Here is a 26,695-nt window from a genome sequence, read left to right as displayed (position 1 = left end):
GATGCCAGCCTTCAACAGAATCTCCATGGGCTGCTCCATCTGCCTTACTGTGGACAACTGCCTCATTCCTTGCCCACACTGATACCCAAAGACATACAATGCCACACTCAGACCCAGCCAGCCTGGAGCTCTCTAATTTAGAATGCAGGCTGCTTCCATGCAGGCCAGGCTTAAAGTCACCCTTCAAGAGTAGCATTGTTCAGCCAGCATCACAAACCTTTGCACACCTACAGCACATTCTGCTTTCCAAATCACTTCTTTGCATTTTTCATTTCAGCGGCATAGCAACCCTGTGAAACACGCAGTTAGGATTTTATTATTCCTACTTGCCAGATGAAGAAACTGAAGTTCAAGTGATGGCAGTGATGGCAAGTGATGTGGAAAGTGAGCGAACCTGCCTGGACTAGAATCTGGTTCTTTCCAACTCCAGCGCCTGGTAGGTGCTCGAGAAGGGGCTGCTGTTGTTATTTTCTGTTTTACACTCTTTGGTTAACAAGGTCTTTAAAACCACTTCAGCATTTTAACAGTTCCTTTTGGTTTTTAGGAATATGTCTATCCAGGTACTAAAGCTGGCCCAGTAAAACCTCTACATGGTAACACTTAGTTTGTTATGGTTTAATCTCTCTGGGCCCAAGTTTGTAGTCAATTCATCGGGTATAATGATATTTACTGAAAAATTTATGATGATTAGTTATCATGTACATAGGGCACCTTGTATCCTGGTATTATTAAGTAGTATTATGACTATTTTTCTTTTTCACTTAAAAGTAAAATTACACATATTTGGGCTATTTTTGTTCTATCATCCAGTTCTAGAAGGCTTTTTACCATATTTATCATATTGAGCTACTAGAGGACTGCCATCTCTCAGCAGGGTACACAGTGGCAAAGACAGCCTACCTGTCCAGTCCCTCTTGAGTCACTGAACATGACAGTGGAGGGAAAGGGGTCAGGGGCTTCCTGGCTCAGTGTACTGCAGAGCACAGCATCTTGGTCAGACACACGTGGTTTGCTGCTATCAGTATGACCTTAGTGTTTGAGGAGAGGAAGTGTGAGGAGAGGCCTCCCGGAGACGCATGCAGACTCCCGGTATGGCACTGAAATGCCTGTAATAGTTGGTGGTTGGCCAGAGAGGAAAATAAAGACAATTCAGAATAGAGTCAAGAAGGAAATTGATTTGATGAATCCTATCAGGTAGTGAATCAACCTGGGTGGGATGAAGCTAAGAGAGGGGTCAAAAGAAGCTGATGAAGTGTAACATAGTATCAGGGGACTTGGGCTGCAGAACCTACCCCGCTGGCAGGACGTGGACTCAGAGACCCCCAGTGGCAAGGAGATTATCAAGAGGGCCAGCTCCTCAGCCTGGGCTACGAAGTGCATTTCCTCAGATGTTTGCAGCCTTGGCTCCCATGCCACGCTCCAAATTTCTGTTTGATGAAAACTCTCAGCCAGCTGCAAGGCAACACCAAATTTGCTTGGGCATAGAACCCTGTATTACTTTGGTTGGTAAACTTGTTTCCTCAGTGGGTGAGTATCTTTAATCATAGGAAGGTTTAGAATTAAGATGCAAAATGATGAATTTTGGTGTTAAGTGTAGAAAAAATCTGCGTAAATTTAGTCTGATAGTATTTGTAATGTTTAAGATAATTTGGCGTCATAGAATATCTAACAGGTAGTTTTGTGATTCCAGTATAAAATGTATATGGGAATAATTAATTTAGATTTACGATGTTTGTGGAAAGATATTAGACAGTTTTACAAATTCGGTAAACAATGTTGGGACTTTTACGACAACACAGTAAATATAGTGGCTACCATATTTTTAAGCTTATTTTAAGTTATTTATAATTTAAATTAGAAAATTAATTTAGAAAATGGATAATATTAAATGTAATTTATATATTTATAACTTGTAACATATAATTTATAATATATATATATAAATTAAATCATGAATTTAAATTATAAAATCCCCCTTAAAAGGGAATTGTTAAACATTCATTTTAAAACCAGAGTAGTCTCCATAGGTTTTTTAAGCACAAAATGCACTCAAAGGCACCAGAAAATTCTCATTGACACTTAACTGATCACTTGGTTCAGCAGTTCCCTGCCATTCCCTATCTGTGTGTCCACCCCGCTCGCCTGGTAGAGGGCAGAAGGCCCAGCAGCATCAGAGCGCCCTCTGGCTGCAAGGTGGCTGGAGGAGCAGAGGTTAGCTGAATTCAGCCCCACTCAGCCTGCAGGGCAGCTGTCCTTGGGCATGCCCCAACCTGTATAACTGAATTGGGTGCCCTGAACCAGCTGTACCCTTTCTCAAAACAGCACATGAGACAGGCCCTATCTCCCTCCCAGTTCTGTGTGCCTCTGAGAAACTAGAATGACTGGGTTTATTTTGGCTTCTGTGCTGCTTTCTGCCTGTGAGCTCTTGGGCTACTCAACTGCAAGAGACCTCAATTTCCTTGCCTATAAAATGGCGATAATAATATGAATGTCAGGGAATATAACTACAATAGAGGATCCGAGAACACTGTTAGGCAGAGACATGAAATCATAAATCATGATGTCTGTAGAGGGCTTGGGTACACTACATAAATCAGTCCGTTACTATAATAACTGCAGTAACGGTTTACAAAATGCCAACAGTCTGGTTACCTCATATCACTGAACCCTCACAGTAGTCTTTGCAGCAGGCAGGGAAGGTGGTGAACAGCCCTTGAGGCCTCCCCCTTTTTATTTTGCTTGCTGACCATCCACACTATCTGACATACTCCTAACTTAATGCTGTGTCTTTGTTTCTGCTTCAAGGATTGCCATCTTACACTCACTTTTCTCTGTTGAAGCCCTGCCCTTCTGGAAAGCTTAGCTCGGATCCCACCTCCTCACCAAGTCTTCCTGTATGTCTCTCTCCAAATGGGCTTTGTCTGTATCTTCCTCATAGTGTTTTATAGTCTCTCTCTCTCCACACTCATAGATATCCCAATCATATGTTAGTTTTCCACCATTCACCGTGAGCGAGGAAGGGAATACCTTCCTCATCTGCAGCTTAAATTCTAGCACAGTACCTGAGACAAAGAAGGCCGATGGGAGGATTTGTGGAATTATTGTTGCTGCAGCCTGTTTCAGCATCTATCCCATTGTACCAACCAGAAACCCAGAGTCATCCAAAATTATCACCCAATCCATCAAATTCCATCTGTTCTAGCACCTAAACATTTATCTCTTGAATTTTTCCATTTCTTCCCCCCATCCCTGCGCCATGCCATGACCTCTCTGGACCACTGTAACAGCCTCCTAGCAGGTATCCCCTGCACCATCTAGTTTTGCTCCTTTCCAATCGATTCAGTCAGAATGATCTTTCCATAATGCAAACTCAATCATATCCCCTTCCTAGTTACAATGCATCGATGGTCTCTCCTTGCCCTAAGAATAAAGAGCAAACTGTTACAAGGCCCACCTAGCTGACCAGCCTGCTCCTACTGCCTTCCCCAACTCCGTGAGCCCTAGCTCTCCCCCAACGCCAGGATTTCATTTTGTTTCTTCAGCATACCCTGCTCTTTCCTATTTCAAGGCTCTTGTAAAAGCTCTTTTCTCCTTCTGGAACATTCTTTTGCTCCCTTGTCACCTGGTTAAAGCTTACTCATCCTCCAGCTCTCAGCTTACTGGAGCACTTCCCCAGGAAAGCCTTCCCTGAACCCCAAGACCAGGCCAGCTCCCCTGATACAGGTTTTGACACTTCCTTTTTTTTTTTTTTTCCTGACTCTTATCATAGCTAATTACTTGCATTCTTTTGGATTAATGTTTTCCCCACTAGACTGAAATGTTCAGAGGTCAGGGACTATGTCAGTTTTACTAAAGCAGTACCTGACACAGGGAAGGTTCTGAATAAATATTTGCTGGTGAATGAATGAATGAGAGACAAATAAGGCTCCGTCTTATTTGTAGAATTTAATATTTCAAGATTACCCAAGATATCATTTAAGTCTTATACACTTCATTTTCTACCCTTCTTCCTGTTTCCATGGAGACAGGCAGTGCCTACTGGGTACATACTGACTTAGAGCCACGCTTTCACAGTCTGGAAGCCTGATGATTAAGCCCTGCCCTTGATTATCTGGAGAAATGGCTTCATTCCCTACCACTGGTTCCTGCCTTTCGACACAATTCCTATTCCACAGTCCTTCCCCAGACTGTCCCCAGGCGTCCCAGAGCTGGGACGGTGCTCTGGAGGTAGGATCCTGTTCAGAAATCAGGGAACCCCTGGAACCTGTTCTTGAATCCCTTGCCTTCTACAGTTTGGAAAAGTCCTAAGGAAGGAACTCATATTTATTGAGCAATACCTATATGCCAGGCTCTGGGCTAGGAATTTTAATGTATATTATTTTATGTAATTTAATGTAAAGGGCAGCCTGCTGGTGGAGAAAATGTACTGACAGGGCTCGAGGCCAGAAGAGCTAGGTTCAACTGCCAACTCGACTACTTCCTAGCCATGGGATGTCATCACAATTTCCTTATCTGTAAATGGGGATAATGGCGCCTGCCTTCCGTGGAGGATTGATTCATTTATGTGAATCTGCATGGCATGCCCCGTAGAATACAGGTGATGTTTAGTAAATGTTAGTTCAGATGGCAAACCCACCCAGAGTGGGCAAGGGACTCCCAGAGCCACACAGCTAGTAGCTAGTTGCTGCAGGACTAGAATACAGGCCTCTCAACTCCTCGGTGGATGTGGGGAAGGGATGAAACAGACTCATTCAAGGCAAAGATGGGCAGGAGGGGCTGAACAGTGTCCAGATAGATGGGGGGAGGGGGGGGACAAAGGACAGGGCTTTTTAATGGCTTAGTTTCCCTCTTGCATGTCTCCATGGGCCCAGTACATGTTCCCACATCTCTCAGACACAGATAAAGCTTCTCATTACTGTGAGGGAAATGTGGCTGCCCAAGTAGAACTGCCAAGGAAACCATCTCTGAATCTGTAGGAGACAAGGCGTTCTCAAAACAAGGTCTCTCGCTCCTGCCTCTCTTTCCCACAGGGCTCCGTGGTAACCTCTATTTTTAGTAATTATTATGTTGTTCGGTGAATAGTTACCTTTCCTACGGCACTGTGGGGCTGTGCTTTGTTCACCTTTGTTTTGTGAGTATCCAGCAGACTGTCACATGAGAGTACCTGGCTGATATTTGTAGGATTTATGGATATCTTTTGTGAGGTTTTTTCCTCTTTATTCTCTTTACTTTTTTCCTCTTTGATTCATCGGTTGGACAAGATCGCCTGAGCGCCTGCTCTGCGTTATGCCCTCTGCTGGGGGCACAGGAATGGAGGAGACCTGGCTCCTGACTTGAGGAGCTCCCCGTGGGGAGCATGAGGCAGACCTGTGAACACACACCCTGAACACTATCAGGCTAAAGTGGTGGTGACCAGCAACAGCCCTGGCCTCTACAGACCCTCATCAACCTGTCTCTCTTCAAACCCCTGAAGGGTAAAGATGTTACTTTGCTAGAGAAGCCCTCCCTTCTGTTCCATGAAGGCATAACTCCATAAGGCCAAATCAAAGACCCACATGCAAGGAGGACAGGCCTGACTGGCCATCACATCTCCAGAACCTCTGCCGCAATATTCCTGCCCATTGTCACCAGCTACTGGGTGCTCAGTCCCAGGGAGTTGGCATGTGCCTGGGTGAAGCAGCCTGCTCCTAGGTAGTCCAGTGTTTAGACCCCGAGCAGAAACCTGCATTTCAGTCAGTCCCACTTCCCTCCCATCCCTGTGCCAATCCCAGTTTGTGCTCTGAGCCCAGCTGTTCCAGTAACACCATACTGTCTTTCCTAGGATGGCCTTTCAGATATTTGAAAGGGGCAGCAATTGTGTCCCTATTCTTGGCTTCTCTGCTCAAGACATTCCCCACATCAGCTCAGACACTTGGTTTTCCAGAGCCCTCACCATCCTGAGTACTTTCCTCACAATGCATTTCAGCTGGCTCGCATCCTTTGCAAAGTGGGGCTCTCCCAGAACTGAAGGCAATATTACAGGTGTGCTCTCTAAGGTGGACTACCCCACCGGAGTCTATCCCTCCATTAACGCAGTCCTCAGCTCCTTTAAACTTTCTCTCAGGTACCTGTCACCTGCCATAGCCCATGTCCATTAGTGAAACCATCTCTGATCCTCTGCCTCCAAGGAGAAATCTTTCTTCTGTGTTCCCACAACCGCAGCATTACTCTCAGATCAATTGCCAACTGTATTGTAGCCATCTCACCAGATGGGGGCTCTCTGGGGCCCATAAACACATTTACTTCATCTATCTTTCCTCCTTCCCTCTTTCCCTGCCTCCCTGTCTCTCTCCTTTCCTTTCTCTCTCTCCTTCCCTCTCTTGACTCCCTCCTTCTGTCCACAAACATTTCATAGATGTTTATTCTCTATCACGCCCTTGAATACAGTGGGGAACCAAAGAGCTCTAGCAAAGGGCCAGCACATAGTAGGAGGCCTGCTTTGCTGAATGAGGCTTTATAATCCGCATAAGATCAAATTCTAACAACCGCCTTTACATGACATACACCTTTCCCTATTTTGAGCTACATTAGCACCCTATTTGTCCCCCTAAACTATGGGACCTCATTATGGTTTTCCAAGAGGTCTTGACAACGTGGCATATTATTCTCACAACAACCTTGTCATTAAGACCCCATTTACCAGACACAGGAGCTTAGGAAAGTTTAGCAAATTGCCTGAGGTCACATAATGAGTCAGGACCTTAACCAAAGATGAAAGACTTATAGTTTGGGCTCTTTCCACTCTACGATATCCTTCAAGGGCATAATTTCCATTATAGAGGTTCTAAACTTATCTTCTGACATCTGCACTGGGTAACTGGGTCTGGCTTAATGACCTTGACTTGTTTCTGCCTGGTGAAGGAGGCTGGAACCAATGACCTCTGCAGATCAAGAGCTCAGAGCTCCCAACTGATAGAGTTATCCTATAGGGGCCAGTGTCCCCGCCCCCAACCAGTCTGGCCAGTCACCCTTTGCCTCATTTCTTCCTGTATCTATTACCTGGGGACCCACAGGTTTACCTCCTGGCATTCAGCTGACCCTGGCAAAGAAGACAGTCCCAGAAAGCAGCAGCATACTGGCCGACGTATGCCTGTCTACACCCATCCCTGTAGTCCCTACCTGTGCAGCTGCCAACTCGGTCAACCAGCCCAGGGTCACACAAACAGTCTACTCAGAAGAGACTGTCATCGCCAAGGAAGAGCAACTAGGACCACAGCTAGGAAAAATGCTGCCACTAGGGCAGGCCACGGTGGCTCAGCAGGCAGGAATGCTTGCCTGCGATGCCAGAGGACCTGGGTTCCATTCCCGGTGCCTGCCCATGTTAAAAAAAAAAAAAAAATGCTGCCACTACAAGGCTTAATTCTGGTTGAAGGGTGGGGAACTGTCCTGACCAAATTCAGGATCTGTGACCTTCCTTTGGCTCATTTTTCATAGATGAGAGTATTTAGAGTCATTGAAGATTTCAGAGCAAGGGACAGAATAAAGAGACGGCTGTTTCGGGAGGATGCACATCTTTACAGTTGGGATCCTAGAGACTGTTTCAAATCCTGGACAAAGAATTGGTTTCAGTGTCACCCACACGTGACTCACACTTACAGGTTCTGTGTCTTTGTTACATAATCACTAAGTTTTTATTTCTTTATCTGTAAAATGGGGATGGTACCTAGATTCTATGGCTCTATTGTGAGAATTAAATGGGATCAAGTATGTAAAGGCCAAATAAATGTTTGTCCTCTTTCCCTAGACTGTGGCAATTCTGTGTTGTACAGAAATGGAACAGAAGAGACCTGAACGGATTCCTCGTGCAGAAATTTTTCTCCATCACTCAGGTTCCCTCCAGGTTCCATGGTAAGTACAAGGGAAATGGTTGGAGTAGTTGATTTTCTGTATTGTGACTTTTGTTTGTTTGCTGTTGTTAAATACTTTTTCTAGATTTGGCCTGCTAAGAATTATTAAATAAATTTCCAGCTGTGTAATAAATATTTTTAAAAAGCATCCTTACTTGTTTTAACACCAAGAAGGCAAAGCCAAGGACACAGATGATTGCCTTAGTGGGCTGCCAGGAATCTGATAATCCTGATAATGACCCTTTTAAAAATGTAAAGTGCTGGACTAAGGCAACCTGACAATAATGGCTCAGTTCTTGTCTAGCTCTGTGCTCCTGGCAACTTGGAAATCAATTTTTGTCCACTCCCCAACATCTAAAGCAAAGGATGGGATCTTGAGCAATTAATCAAAATTGATTTCGTGTATCCAGAGGGGATCACTTAAAATGAACAGATAATTGCAGAAATGGAAGCTGCACCAGGTGATTTATAGGGTTGTCAGAGAGGAGGGCCCAGGTGCAGCTGGGGGAGGGAAAGTGGGTGGCTAGGACCAGCACTAGAGGGGCTGTATCTCAGGCAGTGTGGCAGAGGGCGTAGATTCATCGCATGTAGCTCCAGCTACCACACTATTCAGGACCAAGGGTGGTAAGTAACCAGAAGGTGATGGTCAGTGAAACGAACCATGAAATGAACTACTGACAAAGGTGCCCATAACAACAACTCATGAAAACTACAGTTTATGCATCCTTCTTGGGCTCTCACAATTCTGTGAATCAGAAACGGGAAAAGTTCACCTCGCTTTGTGAACTCTTACCACCTCGCTATCCCAAACTCTGGAACCAAACAAATTTGGATAACAGTGTATCCCTTGTTGGCCAAACTCTTACTTCCTGAATTTGGGGACCAAATAGATTTGGATAGTGACAGATACTTGTATTATTATCTCTTTGAGACTCAATGAAATTAAGAGACTCAGCCAAGGTCGCACAGCTAGTAAATAGTTGAGCCTGGATTTGGGACTAAACCTGTTGGTTGTAATTCTGAGCCTTTCTTCCTGTGACACATTTCTGCCACCCTAGAGTGAGGAGTTCTACACTGGGCAGGGTATGGGATTAGCCAACTTCTAAAATTACCCTCTAACCAAAAGTCCATGATTTTATGAAGTTAGGACTGCTTAGAAAAAGTGGCTACATAAAGTACAGCAGTATGCTGACCCGAACAGAGGCTGGTCATTACATAACCGGCCTGTGACTGCTCTGTGCTCGGCTATTGCCATGACCTCTCAAAACTTCAGAATAGGGGTGCATGGGTGGCTCAGTGGTGGAACACTCACCTACCATGTGGGAGACCACGGTTCAATCCCGGGCCCGTGCACCTTCCCCCAAACAAAAACAAAAACTGCAGAATAAAGCCTTGTGGAGGCAGCATCTATGGGAACAAACTAGGTGGACCTGGCAAATATCATCATTCATCCAATCACTCATTTATACATTCAACAAACACTTTAGGAGACATTATCTGCGGCAAGCTATGGACCAGAGCTAGGCCTATAAAGACGAACAGAAGGACACAGCCCTTGCCCCCGGGGATCACAGTCTAGTGGGGGGACACACACATATGAGCAGATGACACAATACAAGTGATAAGTTCCATGATGAAGACACACACAGGGAGCATCTTACCCAGCTTTGGAGGTGCGGGAAAGGCTTCCTGGCGTTGTCCCCTGAGCAGAGTCTCGAAGGATGAGTAGGAGTTAGCCAGGAGGAGAAGCAGGAGAAGGGCATTCTGGGCAGGTGGGACGGCGTGGGCAAAAGCATGGAGGTGAGAAGCAGCATGGTGCACTGAGGGAACGCCAAGCTTCCATAGGCCATGAGCAGCCCACAGATGGTTTTAAGCAGGTGTGACATGGTCAGATTCACATGTTCTAAAATTCTCCCTGGCAGCTGAAACCAGTAATGGTGGCAGTTACTTTGTCTCAGCACCTGAAGCTCCCTTGGCCCCAGATAAGATGTCTCAGTGGAGACCATTAGATACAATGTCAAACTAACAAGTGATTGAGGGTCACTTCTATGAGGTAAAGAGACAAAAATTTAAGCTCAGTTCTGCTGTTTAAAATAAAATGCACAAAATGGTGGTGTCTAAACTAATGCCCCAGGTAATGGATGCCGGTTTTATCTTGGCATTTCCAGTACAAAGTATATTTATGAATGAAAAATGTGTTGGCCCACTCTATTCAATAACCATGCATTTCAGTCACCCAATCTGTTAATTTAGTATCCAAGAGAGAAAAACTATATTTAGCTGAACTGTTTGGTCAATTCAGCCAAAATGTATGAGTTAATTGTATGTGACGATCTGATCCAATTCCCATTTCCCCCTAGTTTATATCTGGTCCCAAGACTTAAAGAAGATACTAAGGTAAGCTCGTTGGAGGGTCTGTGATGGTCTAACCAAAGTATGGCATTGTAGGTATAGGATTAGTTTTAGTGAAGAGTCCAACTTGTTGAAATCTGATTTATTTCAGGCCAGCCCCAGATTCCTTCAGGTGAGGGGCAGAAATAGCCCAGGCTGTGGGGTCAGAAGACCTGGGCTATCTCAGTGATCTTGGCTGTCCCTTCTGACCTTAGATAGGGATAGGGGTGGGGCCTTGCTCTAACTGTAGACAGTCCATAAGGTACATCGTCAAATAAGTTTTTTATAGCTGTGGTTCTGAAAATCTAGCATACTTCATGAGATTTTAGCATTAAAAGGATCTTGAAACCATAATAACACTCTAAGGGGGTCCACAGACTTTGTGAGATGGATCTTGACACTTCCCAAATCTGAGAGGCAGGTTATTTTTAAACCCTAGTGAAGAACACACAAACTCTAAGGAAGAATTAAAATACATTTATAACTAATTTAGCAGCGATGACGTTTTAAAAGTAGAAGGCTGTAATTTGGATGGATGGTATGGTGTGTGAAGATATCACAATAAAAATATATATTTTTAAAAACCTACAGGGCTAGTTTTAATTTTGTTTGCTGTTTTATGGAAGCAACATCAGTGATGGGTTGTCTATTTGCCTCCTGGGTCTTTGGCCAGCATCAAGGATGCTCAGTGGAAACCACAGGAAAATGGGGCTTTCAATGAGCCCAGTTTACATGGGCAGCGTATGTAAAGTTGACAAGGCCTCCCTAAGGTCCTGCCCCCTCTGTTGCCTGATTCTTGCCCTCTTTCTGATATTGAGTGTATCTCATTGTCAGTCTGTTAGGCCATTCTCAGTGTGTTTATATGAGTAATTTTCTTGGTGTCTTTTTCTCTCTGTGCCTCTATTTTTACTTCTCTGCTTTTCTCTTTTCTTTCTTTACACCATTTCAATCCCTGTTTTGCTCTCTCCCTTAAATGATCAAAAGAGAGCTGAATAATGTACTTTTATGTATTTATTTATTGAGCAGTCTTTCTATTTCCTGCCTTATAGAAAAGCAGGCAGGCAGGTGGAATATTGCCATTTCATCTGGAAAATAAACTTCTAGTGGTTTTTCATTTTTGTGATCCTTGTTTTATTCCTACCACTGCCCCCACCTCCCCATCCCAAGCCCAGGAATCTGGGACCAGCAACAGAATAAAAATCAAACCCTAGAGCTTCTGGCCTAGAGCAAGAGAGGGCCTGTAATGGTTGCCCCATGTGTGGGTGAGGGAGAGAAGCATGACGGTGGGAAGCATGCCAGGGAGTGGGGTGCAATTTGGGTGTATGGAATGGAGATGCCCATAGGACCTGCCCGCTCATGTGGCACCAGGCCTTTCTATGACTGAGCTCTGCCACTGTCCAGCCTTTGCCTTGATCCTCCCACAGTGAACCACCCTGGTGTTTGAAGACTTCATACCTTTGCTTATGTGGCTCCTTTGCCACCCCCAGCCCTGTTCACAAGGTCAACCCTACCCACATGCTAAAATCCTCCCTGAGCCACAGAACCAGCTGTAAGTCTCATCCTTCATGTCCCCCTATGATCAGAGGCTGGGTCTCAGCCATCCTGGTTTCCCCAGTGTGTGGTCCAGTGCCTGGCACATAAAAGGTATTCTATCAACATGTTCTGGAGAAATGATGGCGGGATCATGTTCAGTATAAAATCTTTCGTCTTCTGCTTTAGCAGAAGAGTATCAAAGTAGGCAAACTTGGTCCAAGCTCTGAGGATCCTGCCTAGACCCCCATGCTCACCGGCCCCTAGGCTGCCTCTGCGTGCCCTGCTTCTTCAGATCCCAGCCATTTTCGAAGGCCCCCTCCGCAATGAAACCTTCTGTGATTCCCCACCCTTAGAAGAAAGAAACCACCTGTCCCTCATCTGAGCTCCCAGCCACCTGATCTGCTGTTACCTTATTTTGGGTCTCTTTTAGTTGTATCGGCACTCCCATGTTAGGCACACACGTTTGTCACTCCCAGGACCCACACAAAGAGCCAGCCCCCAGAGGGTAGGACATCCACAATGGCCATAGATTAAGAAAGTAAAGGCAGCTCTGCCACCCCTTGGGAAGAGAAAAAGCCAGAACCAACAGTGCCGCTGGTCAACAGGAAGGGGGTAGAGGGTCGGAGCCCGGCCTCCCAGCATGGCGAGGGGGTGCTGGGCACAGGTGGTCACTTGTACCCAGCAACATGGGGTGAAAACGTTACACTACCTTGTTGGTCAGTGGGTCTCCTGGTCCATCTTCGCCTTTCTCAACACTTAGCTCTGACTGCTTGCAATTAGTATCTGAGAGGCAATCTAAAAGAGTCAAGCTGCATTATGGTGAACCCCAGGAAAACTGCAGGGCACAGCTCATCTCGTGGAGAGTGGCTCAAATGGCAAAGGTTGGCTCCTTCACCTACTCAGCTGGGCCTCACCAAGGAAATAAGATCAAGAAAGTGGTGTTCGTCTTTAGCATTTATTTATAATTGGAAAAATTGTTTGTTTGTTTGTTTTCTGAGCAAGCACAGACCACAAGCACGTCACAATCAATTGGCTATACATGAATATCTTTGTCATTCTCTTACTAACAGCAGGAATGAGATAGCATCGAGAGAGGTGTGCTCTACACATTACATAGACAATCTGTGGTATGCAACAAAACCCAGGCCACAAAATTGTAATTAGACACTTTCTGTCTGCCTCAGAGAGGCAAAGGCATGTGGACTGAATGGGAGCATGGGACGGATAACAGAAAGCTGTGAGGGAGCCAGCCATGGTTATACGGATTATTTTCGCAGGCAGGCGAAGCAGACAATGGAAAAGCTTCAGTCCTTGCTCTCTTGCCAGGGGAGCACAGGGAAACCAAAGGGAAATATATAAAAATTGGGGCATAAAAGGCCTAGGAAGCTTGGTCATCTTCAGAAAGGCAAAACCAAAACACTGTTTTTGAAACGAAAGTCAGTTTCAATCAGTGTTTATTTGTAAACAGTAGAAATCAAAGGGAAGTTTCTTGCCAGTGAAGTGACACATTCAAGAGTCAAAGTGAACTACAGGGTTTTCTTGGGTGTGGGTTTGTATTAAAAAGATTGGGATACTGGAGGGTTGAAAAAGACATTGTTCAGGTCGTGTAAAGCCTCAGGTGGGGCAGGGAAGAAGGGAACTTAGTCCTAGGGCTAAAACTTAGTCCACCTGCGAGGTGGGTGGAGAAGCCTTGTGGGGTCTTTGTAACAAACTCTACAATTTGGGCAACACCAATTTGGATCAGTCATAGGGATCAAGCCATCTGCATCCCTCTGGTTGTGTTGCTGTGGAGACAGACTGACTTGTATTACCTACCAGGCCTAGCACAGCACCTTGCACAAGCATTCAATGAACGTCTGCTGAAGGGATATTCCCCTGTGTACTATAAACTTAGATTTATTTGAGCTTTCAGCTGCCAAAAAATACCTAATTATGCTATGGAGAAATCCAAATCGTGACTGACATCAACATGTCTGACTAATGCCAAGTCTTGGAAGAATGGACATAAATTCACAAATTATCTGGAAAACGTTAAAACCATGTTGATGGAGATCTCTCTCTCTCTAATCAGTGTTAAGGTTAGCTAGCAAACAGCTGGAATCAGTACTGAGATCTAAATCAGTGTTCAAAATTTGTGACTCCTAAACATTGACAATTACTAACATTTTCTACCTTCTTTAATTCCTCTCCCTCTTCAAAGTTCCATATCCTGAAATAGAAAGGAAGATCACAGCAGGACCGACAGAGCACTCCATTCCTAGTGTTCCTGTTCTCTTAGGAACTTTGATATAGCTAAATTAATTTGCAAAAGACTTCTTAGCTCCAATATGATAAACAAATTGGTGTGAATGGAGGCTTTACAGGCTGAATGGTCAGAATAATAGTTTGTGGAATTTCAGCTTCCTCCAAATAGGAAGGCCCTAAAGGACTTTGAGGTAAGGAACTGTGAGACCTTCACTCTTCACCACTTTCACTACAAAAGAGAAGTAAGCCTGAGCAGAGGCTTGCTGTCTTACAACAGTTCAGCAATTTCAGAACTCTGGAAACAGTAATGACTTCAAGGACATAGGAAATAAAACGTTCTGAGCAGTACACACGTCACAATGCTTGACATTTGCCTACACAATTTGTCTGCTAGATATTTAGGGTCCCTCGTGAGCACTGAGGGTCTTTCACAACAACTCCCTAATTCCTACAACACAACCCTAGCATGGCTAAAGCGGCACTTGCCACCACTGGGGGCTTTGGCCACACAGACACATGACACATAATACGTTGAGAGCTGCATTTATTCATGAACGAGGTCAAAAATGCTTGCTAATCACTTAGGAGAAAACTCTCCTAGTCTTTAGCTAAGCCACAGAAATTTTCCCACAACCTGAAACACAGGCATCCTTTGTCCTCTCTGAGGAAAAGAGCAAGAAGAGTTCAAAAAGGAAGAGTACAATCGCCACACTTGTCACTATATCTACTTTCCACCTTGTGTTTCTCAGAAGCAAGAAAGTTACATTATAAATTCACTATCCCTATACCTTGAACTTCATTGCTCAGTCACTTTTAACCATTTGCACTGCAAAACGGACAGCACCGGACAGGTATTCTACTGAGGGTAATGGAGGAAAACAACCTCTTCTTTTTTGTGACCTTCTTATGATGTCTAGAGTGTACCTAAAACCCATAACCTTTTTACCACCCCTTGCCTAGTCTTAATCACCAGTGGCATATCTATTACTTGATATTCAATTTAAAGCCCACTGACAGAAAACTCCACACTCACACATTTCTAACAGAATATTCTATGAAAAAAATCACTTAAGACAGAATTCACTCCATCACTATCAAAACTTGATATCAAGGTCAAGTTTTTTTTAATTTAAAAAATTTTAACACTATGGCCATAAAATTCACCAATTGCTGAAGCCCAAGTTGAGCTTCTTTAGTACACAGTAATTCTCTGAATTTGGAAGAACACATTTAACCTAAAGTTTAAAATTGATCCCTGAAACAGAGCTGGGGGAAGAATAGGAGAAGTGCACCCTACAGACATTTCCAAGCACTACCAGGAGGTGTCCCCTGCAGCCATCTTGGAAAGGCCTCTGCGCTGAGACCTGCCTGCCCTCCTCCTTGGCATGCAGTTTCCACCCACATGGGCACGCGCAGCTCCTGAGCAGCGCTTCCAGGTGTTCCGGGGGTCCAGAGGCCTGGACTCACAGACCCCGCACAGGCCCTGTGGTTCAGATTTGGAGAGAAGGCATGCCACAAAGGTTTTCAAACAGATTCCTCCATTAAAAGGAACCAAACCAAAGAGCTCCTGGAACACTCAGGACCAAGGCAGATGAGAAGCCTCTAATTAATTTTGTGGCCTTTTTTTGTTTGTTGGTTTAAAAAAAGAGAGAGAGAAAGAAGAAGAAAAGGAAAGTGCAGTGAAATTTACTCTTTAGCCTCAGCCAGTTTATTGTTCATCTCTTTACTTTGCTCCTTGTCGTCGGGCTTGACGGTACTGGGGCCCTCTGCGCCCTTTTTCTTGGCGCCTCGGCCCGACACCACCTGTTTGTCTTTGGCCTTCCTCGGGGGCTTATGGCTTGCTGAAGTCTTTTTTGGTTTGGAACTCTGAACACTAGGTTTCTCCACCTGCACGGAGAGACAGACCACAAATATAGAAACACAAAAGGGGAGGGAGCAGGAGAGAGAATTTAGAGAGAAGACATTGTTAAGTAGAGGCTAATGGTAATGGTAAATTTGACACGGGTGGGGCACAGTGTACAAGGTAGTTTCCTTGGTGTTAGGTAATTTGTTTTCTCCCATCTGAACAATCATTTTGGCAACACTTTCACTGGCCACCTTGGCTCCCTGGCCTCGCAGCCCTCAACCCTGGGCCACCCCAAGGTGGTGGACCATTTACAATTTTCCAACATTTGCTGCCCCTCCTTGTGGGAAGATTAAACCTCATCACTCTGCTCAGCTCAGACACAGGCAGGTGATTTGCTTTGGTCAATGAAATGTGAGCAGAGGTGATGGGAGTCACCTCCAGGCAGAAGACTCAAGAGGCAGCATGTGCTTCCCAGTGCTCTTATTTTCCTTCCGCCACAGAGAAAGGCGGCTCCATCTCCCTGAGTCCCAGAAGACGCCAGGTGGGGCAGAGCTGCAGCCGACAGGAAATGGACACATATGAATAAGAAACAAACCTTTGTTGATGTGAGATGCAGAGATTCTAGGGTGGTTTATTACTGCAGTATAAGCTGTCTCAGGATGGTGAACACATATGGAGACATGTCGTCCCTGAAATGCTCTGGGCCAGGGGGTCTCCAGTCTCAGCTAGGCCTTTAGGACACTCCAGCCTCCTCTCACCTCTGGCTGCCCCCTCAACCATTTTCCCCCAGAAGAGCCCTTCTAAGTCTGCTCCACTCTCCCCAGTCTCCCTCCTCTAGCTCTGTCCCCTTCATTCTTAGGAGTTAGCCTTGCCTTCTCCTTTTCAGGGAACCATGGAGTACTAGAAATGTCTGCCCTGCTGCTTCCTACTCCCATCCATCTCTAGATCTACTTCCCCCCAACTTCCTCCTTCCTCCCCTTGAATCCTTTTTGGTCCAAGGCAAACCCCAAGTCCTGAGGCCCACGCATCTGTGGACGGTGGGCAGTGACGTTTGAGCCTGACAGACTGGGGCACTTGTTCACTGAGGTCCAGTAGTTGTGAGACACCCTTGATCTGTAAATGAGGTAACCATCATTTGGTTTGTCTGGGACTTAGGGTTTTCCTGGGACATGTGACTTTCAATGTTAGGATTGGAAGAGTCCTAGGCAAATTGTAAACTGGTCCTGGACTAAATAAGAAACTCCACTTGAGTGCAAGGCTGTAGGGCAAAAGCAGGAAAAAACCTACTGAAGGTCTACAGCAGTAGTTCTCAGAAATTTTTCTGCTTTTATACACAGGAGAACTGATATTTACACAATTCCACGTGACCTGACATCATGGAATAAGCTAGGAAGGTGGCTTGCATTTATGATTCCTACTTCACTAGCTGTATCTCCAACATTTCACTCCCTCTCATGAAAGCATCCTGGGATGCAAATAACGCAGAGTAGTGTTATTATAGGAAAATCCCTGCATCTGTTTTAATTTACTTAGAAATGTAAATAATTCCCACACTGTTTATTATAGTAACAACTAACAAAAAATATTGTATATTTGGAACACATCTGGCAGCTGATGGGACAGGTGTGTTGTGACAGATTCAGGATGGATGAAGATTAAGCAGGGGTGGGCCAGGAGGGAACCAGGCAAGGGTGCCTGCAATACTGAGCCAGGCCCCTCAGGGGCAAAAATACAGTTATTATAAGATAAGGGAATTTAGGGTTCAGGTGAGTTTTTCTGCCACTTTTTTTTTCTGGGATTCAGCTGTTCATATTCTAAGTGATGTTTCTTTTTATTCCCTTTGAATTTAACAAAGTTTCATCTTGAAGATACCCATCTGTCTGGGTGCTACAGAAGAAAGGAGGAGTTTTGAAGGAGTCCTTGGAGGCTGGACCAGAATTGGCAGTGACCACGCACCCTATCCTCTACCTACAGTTAAATCTTCCCTTTCAGGTTGTGTGATGGGCTCCCTTTGGGGGTGAAGCTCTGCCTCACCTTTGGAGGTTCCTTGAAAGGTTCGCTGTAGAGGCTGCGTATTCGTCTGCGATCAGTGGCTTTATTATCAGCAGATGTGGGCTTATTGGCCTCTCCTTTGAACTCGGCACTGTAGCTGGTCTCATGAGCCATCTTATCATCCGGAGGCTTGTACTGGGGCTTGGCTTTTATGGGTTTCACAGGCTTGATGTCTGTCCATGCTCTGAATTCATTTCTGTGAATCAAAGAAAGCATACGTAAAATGATACATCATATGTCTGGAAGTAGGGTCACAAACACAGAAAGATCTCAGTGAGTGCTTGTGGCACTGACTGATCCATGGCTGAAGAGTTAGTGTCACTCTGTCATCATGTATATGTTCAAGTTTTCCTTCTTGCAGTTAATGTGAGCTTGTGACAGTATTGGTAGTACCTTGGAGAAAGAACTCAGGCTCCCAGCTCTATGCTGCAGCTATGGACAGGTAATCCTAATCATTTTTCCAATTTGTAAAATGAGGCTGATAAAACCCGACCCAGTAAGTTGTCCATGAGTTAGACAAATACTATTGAATCCCTGCTATACGCAAGGTTAAAGGGTTGTGGAAACTAAATGAGACAATGTATTAAGCATGCTGGATGGTATACTGTAGCCAATTAACAAGTGCCAGTTCCCTTCACCCTTTTTTCATTCCATTATCCAGAATCCTCGAGATTATTTTCTCCTTTTGAAAAGCCCAGGGCTTGCTTCTTATAGTTCCAGAACTTTAATGATCTTAATCACTTTAGATAGAAATCTTTATGAAATATCTAAATGCTTACAGATCTTAAATAAGCAAAATGTACTGAACATAATTTAAATATCACAACTAGGACCTGTTGTGCTGGTTTGAAGCTATAACATACCCCAGAAAAGCCATGTCCTTTAATCCTCATTCAATATTGCTGGGTGGGATCTTTTTGATTGTTTCCATGGAGAAGTGGCCCACCCAATTGTGAGTGGTAACTTTTGATTAGTTGGTTTCCATGGAGATGTATCTCCACCCATTCAAGGTGAGGTTGCTTACTGGATCCCTTTAAGAGGGAACCATTTTGGTAAAAGTTCAGAACCAACAGAGCCGCCAGAAATGACAGAAACCTCAGAACTGACTGAGCAAGAACTGACAGAAACTTCAGAGCAGAGCTGACACAGATGCATTTGGAGAACAGAGACACAGATGTCTGGAGATGCTTAGAGCCCCAGATGTCACTGTAAGAGGTTAAGCAAGCCAGAACCTGGACAGAGCCGAGAGAAGCCAAGAAATGAAAGATGGCCCAGGAGGAGCAAAGTGAGGAACCCCCACAGGAACAGAGGCTGAAAGCAATGGAGCCCAGGAGCAAGGGACCAGCAAGGGACCAGAGTTCCTTCCCAGCTGACAGAGGTGTTGCAGATGCATCGATCTTCCTTGAATTAAGGTATCTTTCCCTGGATGCCTTAGTTTGGACATTTCCAGAGGCTTAGAACTGTAAACTTGTAACTTAATAAATTCCCCTTTTTAAAAAGCCATTCTGTTTCTGGTATATTGCATCCCAGCTGCTTTTGTAAACAAAAACACCTGTTTTAGGATATATATATATACATGTAGAGGAGTCTTCATGTCCTTTGGTGTGACTGGCTATTATTGGTCCTTACACAAAAAACGACTAGTCTGATGCTGTTTTTGAGCCAGAGGGTCACTTTTATGGTCCACAACAATCCTTCTTATGGCTTCTATCAACTGTTTCTGATCAGTTATCGGGCAGGAGAGTAGATGCCCGACAATGTTCAAAGCAGGGTAAATCAAGGGCAGGTTCTGATGGAGGCCACACGGATCCCTCCTGCTTAAGTGCATGAGATCCAGTGTATAAGTTCTGTGGCTCCTGAGGTCTTTATAAGGTCAATCCTCATTTGGGGCCATATTCCTATATGAGAGTTGAGGCTTGAGAGGCTATGTTTCAGAAGGGGGAGAGTATATGACTACTTGTGGAGTTAGGTTCTTCCAATGCCCTCCTTCAATCTAATCAATAACTCCCTCCTTAGTGGAGAGGACTCAGAGATAAGTGCTATTAACAGGCCACAGGGGATGGTGGAAAGAGCTTAGATTGTGATGGAGACACATGGGTTCTAGTTCTGGCATTGCCTCTAATTAGCTATTGAGCAGACCTGCCCCTGTCCTCAGTTTCCCCATTTGTAAAACAAAAGAATCAGACTAGACAACTTATTCCTTCTAGCTCAGCCTTTCTCAGTTGATGAAGCTGGTTTGGTAACACTGAGCCACTTGGAGGTCATTTCTCCTGATTTCTGGGTTCTTTCAGGAGAACTGACTCATATGTGAGAAAAGAGACCACAGTTTCTTAAGAGACCCTTCCCCCAAACTCACCTTCCCAGTGCGGCTTGCACCTCCACTAAGAAGTCTCACCAACAGTTCAGACTCAATGTTTCTAGAACCAATTCTTATCTCCCTTGCTTACGATCTACCTGGCAGGATGCTGAACTATATGGGGCCAAAACTGAGTAAGATCAAGCCCCTGAGATCAAGATGCTGGAAGCAGAGGAATTTTAGCTGAGGTTACTCCTGGACAAGAGTGTGAGCCAAGATGGAGGGGTGAAATGTAGGGAAGTAGCTCCTATACAAGCTTGGGAGTCAGGGAGAGGCTTCTGAAGTGAAGTCAGAGAAGTGTACAGGGAGTTTTTTAGAAGGAGAGGGCAGGTTCCAGGCAGAGTGAACAGAGGCTCATGAGACTTGGCTCCTGTGGGCACCTAAAGGTAGCTGGGGTGGGAAGGGTACAAGAGATGGATCACAAGGGTCTTGCCAACCAAGGGCTTGATCTGGATTGTAAAAGGAGCTGCTAAAGGATTTCAAGCCAAGGATGAGCATGGCTAGATTAGATTTGGAGAAGAGAACTTTGGCAGCGATGTGAATGATGGACAGAAGGGGAGAAAGGAGGTGACAGGCTAGGTAGGAGACTGTTCAGTGAGTCAGGGAAGAAAACAGAGGCTTGAGCCAGGATAGTGGCAGTGGGGATGGAGAATGGGGCACTGAGTCAAAAGGAATGGAGAGAATGGCAAGACTTGAAAACAGATGAGCTGCGGGAGGTGAGGGTCAGGGAGGAATTTGGGGAGACTCCAGAATTTTGGCCTGCGGATGATAGTGCCAACCATGGAGATGGGGAAAATGGGAGGAGAAGGGGATTTGGGAAGAGTATTGAGACCCTCTTGCATCTGTTAATGGTACCACACCCATCCCAGTATCAAGGCTGATTTTTTATCTTTTCCTCTCCTCTCTTCCTCCTTTCTTTCTTCCTTGGGTTCAACCATTTCAGCTCTGTACACAGGCCGAGGGCTGACCCAGGTAACATTTGGGGATCTAGCCACCATCACCTGCCTGAGGCTCTAGGTCCTCTGTTCTTCCTTCCTACCCCTCACGGCCAAGGCCCTGCCTGCTAGATGGGCTACTATCTCCTGGGAGCTCAACCAGTAACCAGCTGACTACCAGATATATGATGGCAGAAACCCGGATTCTCTGCTCCTACCCCGCCTACTTTCAGAATTAGGACTGGGATGGACATGCACTGTTCCTAAGTACTGTTTCTGGGTCATCTCTCCCTGGCAGCCTCTGTGGCCTTCCGTATCTCTGCAGTGACCCCTGTGGGCTGGTGAGGATCTCATTTGTGAGCATTATCCATAGGGTATGTCATTGTGGGAAAAGTTTGGTAACCTCAAGCTTGAACAACTTTAGTACATCATCTTCATATGACATCTTGTTAATTAGTTTACTGTAATTATGGAAGACTGTTAGGTTTAAACCTAAATTCCATTTCTGAGAATTTTCTTTGATTTCTCCATAAAACCTCCCCCAGTCATATGCAATAATTAATCAGTTGTTATAAAAATAAATTAGCAGGTGGGCCACAGTGGCTCAGCAGGCAGAGTTCTCGCCTGCCATGCCAGAGACCCAGGCTCAATCAATTCCTGGTGCCTGCCCATGCAGAAAAAAAAAAAAAAAAAAAAGCTACCATTCATCTTTTATAAGTTGACTTATAAAGGCCCAACTTGGGGCTTTCCTTTTCCAGGAACCCATTCTCTATTACTTAGCCCAAAGTTTCCCATCTCTCGGCTCCTTGGCTATTTACTTTACTGTTCAACTTTGTGGTTAACCTACGCAGTTTCATGTTGTTCTTTACTTCATTCACAAGTCCATTTTGTCTCTCTTGAAGGATAAGATACCTCTAGAAAATTCATGATCAAACCCTGCTTTCTGGTCCAATCATTCGCATGGTTGCAAAGGGATAAAGTAACATCCTATGTCAGAGGGTGGGTTTGGAGCAGAGCTCAGCTGGGATCCGGCCCCTGCCTGGCCTATCAGGGCTATTCCCACACCCAGGCCACCACTCTTAAATCCTTTTAAATGTCTTTCTTAAATCCTTCACAGGACCTGGCTCAAGGCTCGGCATTTGGTGGGCATTTAATGGATTTCAGTTCTGGTCTGCTGATGTCACCTCTTCCTCAGCTGTTCCTGACTTTCCTGACATGGGCCAGGTATATCGTCTTCAAGATATGAAAATGCAAGAACACCCTTCTATTTTAGTGAACTAATTATAGGCTCACAAGCTTGTTTCCTAGCCTGGATGGAGTCCCTCTTCAACACTGGCTGAGTTCTGTTTATCTGTGTTTTCTAGTACACCGCACAGCACATAGCAATACACTCAGTAAACATTCAGAGAATTAAAGCAAATCAAATGTTCTATTGTAGTTCAGATATTTGTGAAGGCTACCCAAACCTGGGGCTTATGTTATTGCTAAAAATCACTCCCTAAACCCATGTACCCTTGTCTATGACTCCTTTTTAGGGGAAGTTTTCCTCACTAAAGCAGAAATTTAAATTCCTTCAATTTTTTATAAAATTCTACCTCCCTCAGTTGACAGGAGGCAGCCCTGTGATCCTACTGTATTAAGCTACCCAAGGTGGGCAAGGACCTGGGGGCAGGATGGAACCCCTGAAAATCAGGGGACAGGTAAGGAAAAGAAAGCTGACCTAGCTCTTGCTGAGCACTAACTAGAAGGCTAAGCCCTTTATGAATCTGACTTTATTTACCCTTTTAACATCCCTGTGAGGTTGCTGCTTTTAGCCCCATGTTATACATGAGGAACACGAAGCTTGGAGAAATGAAGAGATTTGCCAAGCCAGTAAGTATAAGATGAGTCTGTCTGACTCCAAAGCCCTTGCTCTTTCCACCACCTCCACTTGAAGGAGGGTGTGGAACTCAAATTTGCCTTGGGGGCCTTCCAGTGCCCAGCAGCTGTGGCTCTAGGGAGTGATCACCACAAGAGAGTACTTCTTTCTGCCAGTCTGGGGGTGCAGCATAGTAAGGCTCTGCAGTCCTGGTGCTGGGAGGAACCCACAGCCACAGCCTGCTGCCCTTGCATCCCAGACATGTTGCGCAGCCACAGCTTCTCCTATGCTATCATGTGGGAAAGTCACAGGACAGGATGATCTCCAGCTGCATGGCCCAGAGCCCCCTGTCCCCTCCACAGTAGATCCATGGGTAGACCACCTTATTTGAGGTTTGATGCATGATTTATCTTTGGCATAATCCTTGCAGGGGCAGAAGGGAGCTGAGGACTATGATGTCCACAGCGGGTGGGCAAACTGCACAAATAAAGATCAATCTAAAGATCAACCCATATATTTAGATCTGAGTTTAAGTGACTGTTCTGGTGGCTCATCTGTGCTTGGAAAATCTGTGAAGAGAAACCCCAAAGCCCCAACCAGGGAATGGCAGAATCAGGCCCAATCTAAGACATTTTATGGAGACTGGATGGGCAGGGTCTTCCTGGGCTGGTCCCTCAGGACCTCTGAACAGCTACACAGTCATGCTCAGAGCAGCTGCTAAAGCAGGAATTTTGGGTCTTGCTGATCAGGGCAAAATTTTCAAAAGACTCAAAGAATACTCTATCTTCATCTCCTCCTGTCTAGTCCCTCTTCCCTCAGTAGTAGTCCCTTACTACTGCTCCCCAGACCAAGGCATCAGGATCCTGGCCCTCAACGCCTCACTTCTGATTGATTTGGCACATGGTGCAGGATAAATCTTCCTCCAATTTGGCCACGAATATACTGCTCCCCTCCTCAGACCCTCCAACCGACCCATTTTCTACTTGATGAAGCCAAAAATAAGGTACCTTCTAGTTCCCACAAGTTATGATTCCTCATATGATGTGGCCCCAAGTCACAGTCTTTCCAGCCTTATTTCTTTATCTTCATTAGAAAGTGTTTAGCTGGGCAGGCCATGGTGGCTCGGCAGGCAGAGTTCTCACCTGCCATGCCGGTGCCTGCCCATGCAAAAAAAAAAAGAAAGTATTTAGCAAGCATTTCTGTGTGTCAGGCACTTGGAAAAGCTCTTTAGATACATTATCTTGCTCAATCCTCCAGTGACCCTTTGTGATAGGTACTGTCACTCAGTTTGCAGATGAGACCATTCATGCTGCCCTTCCCCAAACACATACCACACTTTCCCACCACTGGGTGTTCACTCATGTGGCACGCTTTGTCCCCCACACCTCCAGCCATTGAAATAGTACACCACATTCAAGTGTGTCCTCCTCTAGGGCACTTTCCCAGTCCTAGAGCTGTTTCAGGCTTGTCCTCCTCTGGCCATCATCTCTTTGTCGCACTCACCCAGCTCTAGCTTATAGCAGGGCTCCCCCAGACTATGCAATCATTGAGAGTAAGGACTGTCCTTTTGCAGCTGGGTAACCCTCACTGTGCCTACATACCAACAGGGATGCAGAATGCAGGCCCCACCTCACCCACGTAAAAAGCTAAACAGGAATCCACTGGGCTGCCTCAGCCAAAGAGAGAGGATAAAACAGTTACATAGGCATCTCATAGTACTCATCACTTCCTACAATATGTCCACAAATTCTTTGATACTCTCCCCTTCAAAAGGTGGTGCTTACTTCTCCTGTTATAGATGTTGGTTAGACTTACTGACTAGCTTCTAATAGAATATGGTGGAAGCGATGGGGTGTAACTTACGGGCTGTTAAAGGCAGTGCAGGCTCCTCCCTGCTCTCTCTCTTGAACCACTTGCTCTGGGGGTAGCCAGCTGCCCTGTCAAGAAGACACTCAAGCAGCCCAGGTGGAGAAGCCCAGGTGGCAAAAAACTGGAGAGGCCCAGGTGGAGAAAACTGAAGCCTCCTGCTAACAGCCGTGTGAGGAGGCATCTGAGAAGTGGACCCGCAGCCCCAGTCAAGCTTTCAGATGACCTCATGAGTCCCCTGAGCTAGAACAACCCAGATAAGCCATTCCTGGATTCCTGACCCTCTATGAGAGAATAAATTATTTTTATTTTCAACTGCCAAATCTCAGGGGATACTTTATTATACAGCAATAGATACTAAAACAGATAGCAACCAAAAAATCATTCTTCACTTCAAAACACTCTTGATTCATCTCAGCACGGCAAAGCCAGGTTTGAGCAGAGTACAGAAAGTTCCAGCTCACAGCAGAGTTGCTGCATCCAGTAAATAAGAGAGGTCTTTAATAGCCTTCATTAGAAGGTTTCAAAGACTCCCATGCTGCAAAGCTGATAAAGGTGCACCTAACCTGAGACCAGGTCATAAGCAGAAACAAAGACATGCAGACCCTTATAGGAGAAAATGATCCCTCTGAGCACAAGCACAGGCAGGGTGCAGGGAAGCTTGGGCAGAGGTGAACAAGGGAGAAGAGGCACAGAGCCCGCGCAGGAGCAGGTCCGGGGCTTCAGTGGAAAGGGCACTGGCTCTGGAACGAGATAAGCCTGAACTCTACCCCAGCCCTTACCCTCAGCAGTCCCTTGTCTGCTCTGAACTTCAGAGGGCTCATGAGGGAGGCATCCGCATGAGACCTACTTCTCAGGATTGATATGGGGATAAAATGAGAATGTTCTTTAGATGACGAGGACCTTGGCATTCATATCAGCATTACAAAGTCTCTGGTGTATAACTGTGTAACAGATACTTTTGTTTTTCATTATAGACTCTGAAGAAAAATTATTAAATATTTTCTAGGTTCTACACAGAGAGCTAGAAATGCTGTGGTGAACAGGTAGACACAGCTCCTGCCTCCACTGACCTGTAGTCAGGTGGGGAAATACAAACAATTAACAGACAATTAAATATCTGTCCAACTGTTTTATTTCTGAACTAGGAAGACACGATCTGACCATTGCAGTAAAAATTCTGGAGCCAGGGGTTGCACGGGTAGTTCAGTGGTAGAATTCTTGCCTGCCATGCAGGAGAGCTGGGTTCAACTGCCGGTCCATGCAATTCCCTCCCAAAAAACAAACAAGAAAAACAAAAACAAACAAAAATTCAACCAATGATTCTGTAATGAGAGATACTCACATGGAAAAATAACGAAATGAGACCCTACCATACAGTATACAAACAAACAAAATTCTGGTGCCAAAACTGGCAAAACCTGGCCAGTAGCTTCCCTTAACAGGCTTATTTCTGAGCGTATTTCACATTAGATTTGAACAAAGTAGCATTTAATAAATGTCTGATTAACCGAATCTCCAACACTGAGGATCCACCATAAACAGATATTAGCTTTTTAAGACCTCGTGGCATTTTATGCACATTTTCTTGTGGGGATTCAAGAGGAGATACTGAGAGAGCAATTATGTAGGGGCCAAGGACAGGCAAGAGCAGAGTGATTGATGAGCCAGGTCCCAGAGGAGGGAGGAGGGAGGCATCAGAAGCACGGAAGAGGGTTTGGCCTTGGA

The 26,695-nt window shown here is 45.2% G+C and overlaps 1 protein-coding gene and 1 long non-coding RNA gene across 3 annotated transcripts in view; one reads left to right on the top strand and one right to left on the bottom strand.

Annotated features, from left to right (window-relative positions):
* The window catches only part of MAP6 (microtubule associated protein 6), a 103,959-nt gene that overhangs the window by 1,933 nt on the left and 75,331 nt on the right, over positions 1–26,695 (bottom strand). Inside the window, exons 2-3 of the mRNA XM_077113544.1 lie at positions 17,935–18,148; positions 15,745–15,941 (exon numbers count right to left, since the gene is read on the bottom strand). Of these exons, the coding sequence (XP_076969659.1) occupies positions 15,745–15,941; positions 17,935–18,148 (411 nt within the window). The remainder of the gene's footprint in view (positions 1–15,744; positions 15,942–17,934; positions 18,149–26,695) is intronic.
* On the top strand, positions 271–18,540 carry LOC143644489 (uncharacterized). 2 transcript variants are annotated; one of them, XR_013156734.1, is made up of 5 exons: positions 271–436; positions 7,474–7,637; positions 7,784–7,887; positions 10,247–10,283; positions 17,756–18,540. It is a non-coding gene; the product is annotated as an uncharacterized LOC143644489 (long non-coding RNA). The 2 variants fall into 2 exon arrangements; XR_013156733.1 differs by lacking the exon at positions 7,474–7,637.

Source organism: Tamandua tetradactyla, chromosome 8, assembly GCF_023851605.1.
Source record: "Tamandua tetradactyla isolate mTamTet1 chromosome 8, mTamTet1.pri, whole genome shotgun sequence".
NCBI lineage: Eukaryota > Metazoa > Chordata > Mammalia > Pilosa > Myrmecophagidae > Tamandua > Tamandua tetradactyla.
Note: the sequence above shows the minus strand (reverse complement) of the source record. Positions and strands in the feature narration are given on the sequence as shown.